The sequence below is a fragment of the Phytophthora parasitica genome (genome assembly GCF_000247585.1).
Source record: "Phytophthora parasitica INRA-310 unplaced genomic scaffold supercont2.12, whole genome shotgun sequence".
Lineage (NCBI taxonomy): Eukaryota > Oomycota > Peronosporomycetes > Peronosporales > Peronosporaceae > Phytophthora > Phytophthora nicotianae.
The window spans coordinates 1,108,328-1,110,294 of NW_008648998.1; the positions used below are offsets into that span (position 1 = coordinate 1,108,328).

The 1,967-nt window shown below is 47.6% G+C and overlaps 1 protein-coding gene across 1 annotated transcript; it reads right to left on the bottom strand.

The window, feature by feature from the left end:
- Window positions 1-270: 270 nt before the first annotated feature.
- PPTG_07655 (hypothetical protein) lies at window positions 271-1,836 on the bottom strand (the record flags this gene model as incomplete). The annotated part of the gene is made up of 2 exons (XM_008901929.1): window positions 374-1,836; window positions 271-302 (listed from the first exon to the last, which is right to left on the bottom strand). Exons 1-2 carry the CDS (start codon window positions 1,755-1,757, stop codon window positions 271-273), a joined length of 1,416 nt encoding a protein of 471 aa, XP_008900177.1. The 5' UTR covers window positions 1,758-1,836.
- Between the last annotated feature and the right edge of the window lie 131 nt (window positions 1,837-1,967).

Sequence of the window (1,967 nt, forward strand, 5' to 3'; positions counted from 1 at the left end):
TTTGGGCAATTTTGGAGAACCGCGTTCCCATTCAGCTCAAAGCTTGAGGTGTTCAATGTCAAACGTTTCAGTGAAGACCCAATAACGGCTAGAAATCTGGACAAACCATCGGAGACTGACGGCTCTGATATGTCGAATCCAATCCTTAGTTCTGTCACGCTACAAGGTCTCTCGAGTGTTGTAACTTCGTCGAAGGTTAAATCTGCACGACGTACGTAGCAGTGACCGTAGCCGGGAACCAAAACATTCACCCACTCACTCTTCCCGTCATCACTGAAGGTTCTTACAGGGTATAGAGAAGACTGGCACGTTACAGCCCTTGAATTTCTTCGTGCATGTCCTCGATTGGTTAACTCCCAGTAGAATGAAGTACCTGCCTTCGCTGTCGCATCCCTTGCTTCTATTAACCCGGGAATGCAGCCGAATAGCTCTTCTTCCGGGTGATCGGACGCCAAGACGGTTGAAAAGGCCTCGATATCAACTACACTCATGCTGCGAGTCGAGATGAATGCAAGCGATTCAACTGCAGAGAACGCATTCGCTCTCTTCGAGAACAGCGAGTATGCAAGCCACTTCCACCAGTGCACACTCGTTCCGTCGTGGGGATCCACTTCCAACTGCAACGACAACTTCCTCGTCGTCTGACTGACAGCAATTGCCGAGCACATGGATTCAAAGTCACGAGCTCCCATCAGTGACGTACATTCCAAGTGAATTGTGCCCAGTTGAAGTGGATCTGGATCAGAGTTGAGCTGAACAGCGCCACAATCACCGTCTACCCTCTCAGTGTCAGGTAAGCGACGGGTACTGTCGAAAATCGACGCCATTATCTGACTGATTACTACTCTCTTCTCGTGTTCTTTGTCCTCTAGTTCACGACCCACGAACGCCCATAGATTCATTTGCGAGAATCTCACATTGTCCCGTATCATTGTGTCCATCACTTTGACCATTTCAGCTGAAATATCCATGTCATGGAAATCTGCGATCAAGGGACCCAGTACAAAAGTGCATCGTAGACTTCCATTCTCCATCACTTTCGTCTTCTGACTCTGTTCATATACTTTCCACTCTTTTTTAATGATCTTCTTAGCTTCCCTGATGTCCTGGAGCGGTTCCAAAATTTCTTTCAGTGCATCATAAGATATAAAGTCCATCACCCGGAAACCCACTTGGACAGGGATTTTCAAGTCAAGTCCTGGCTTTCCGGTCTTTAGGTTGCTGTCCATGGCTGCTATTCTCTTGAGAGCCTTAAGATAAGCTCGACTGGGGTGCTCACGCTGATAAACACCGCAGAATTTAACAATATCATTTTGAAGAGTCTTGGCATATTCTTTGTAGCCATTGTGATCGTTATCTTCGATCAAATACAGCATGAACCGAGCTGGGATCTCTTCATCGAACACTTCTTCTCCTTCAGTGCCCAGGACAACACCGCAGTGGATTTTCAATAGATACCTCCATCCGTCTTGGTCCACGTGAGCCACAGCAGCTAAAAGCGCCAAAGCTTCACGAACTTTATGGAAACAAGTTTGAAAGTCCTCGTCTGTTGAAAACAGTGCCTTCGACTTGGCCCATAAACTCTGAGAGATCTCGTGGCGAGTGGGCAACTTGACTTCTAGACGTCGCTTTGGCACATCCCACACCTCTTCCTCCCGCCCAGCCCACACGTATCGGACCCTTGCTTCTAGTACCTCGCACCAGGACGACAGGAAGCCCCACCGCTGCTCCAATACCGCAGACAACTTCGTCTTCATCAGAGTTGGCAGACGTGGGTTTTGGGTTTTTGGAATAATGCAATTTTTGGGTTACCCACCCAAGCAGGCGGTTACCCACCGAAGCAAAAAGTTGAGAGTGGCATTAAAATGCCTCAAATTAAGGAAGAGGACGGACACATGCTAACTATCGCGTACATTCACTAATGGTAGACTTATAAGTATTGGAAGGTTTTTAACATCGAAACCTCT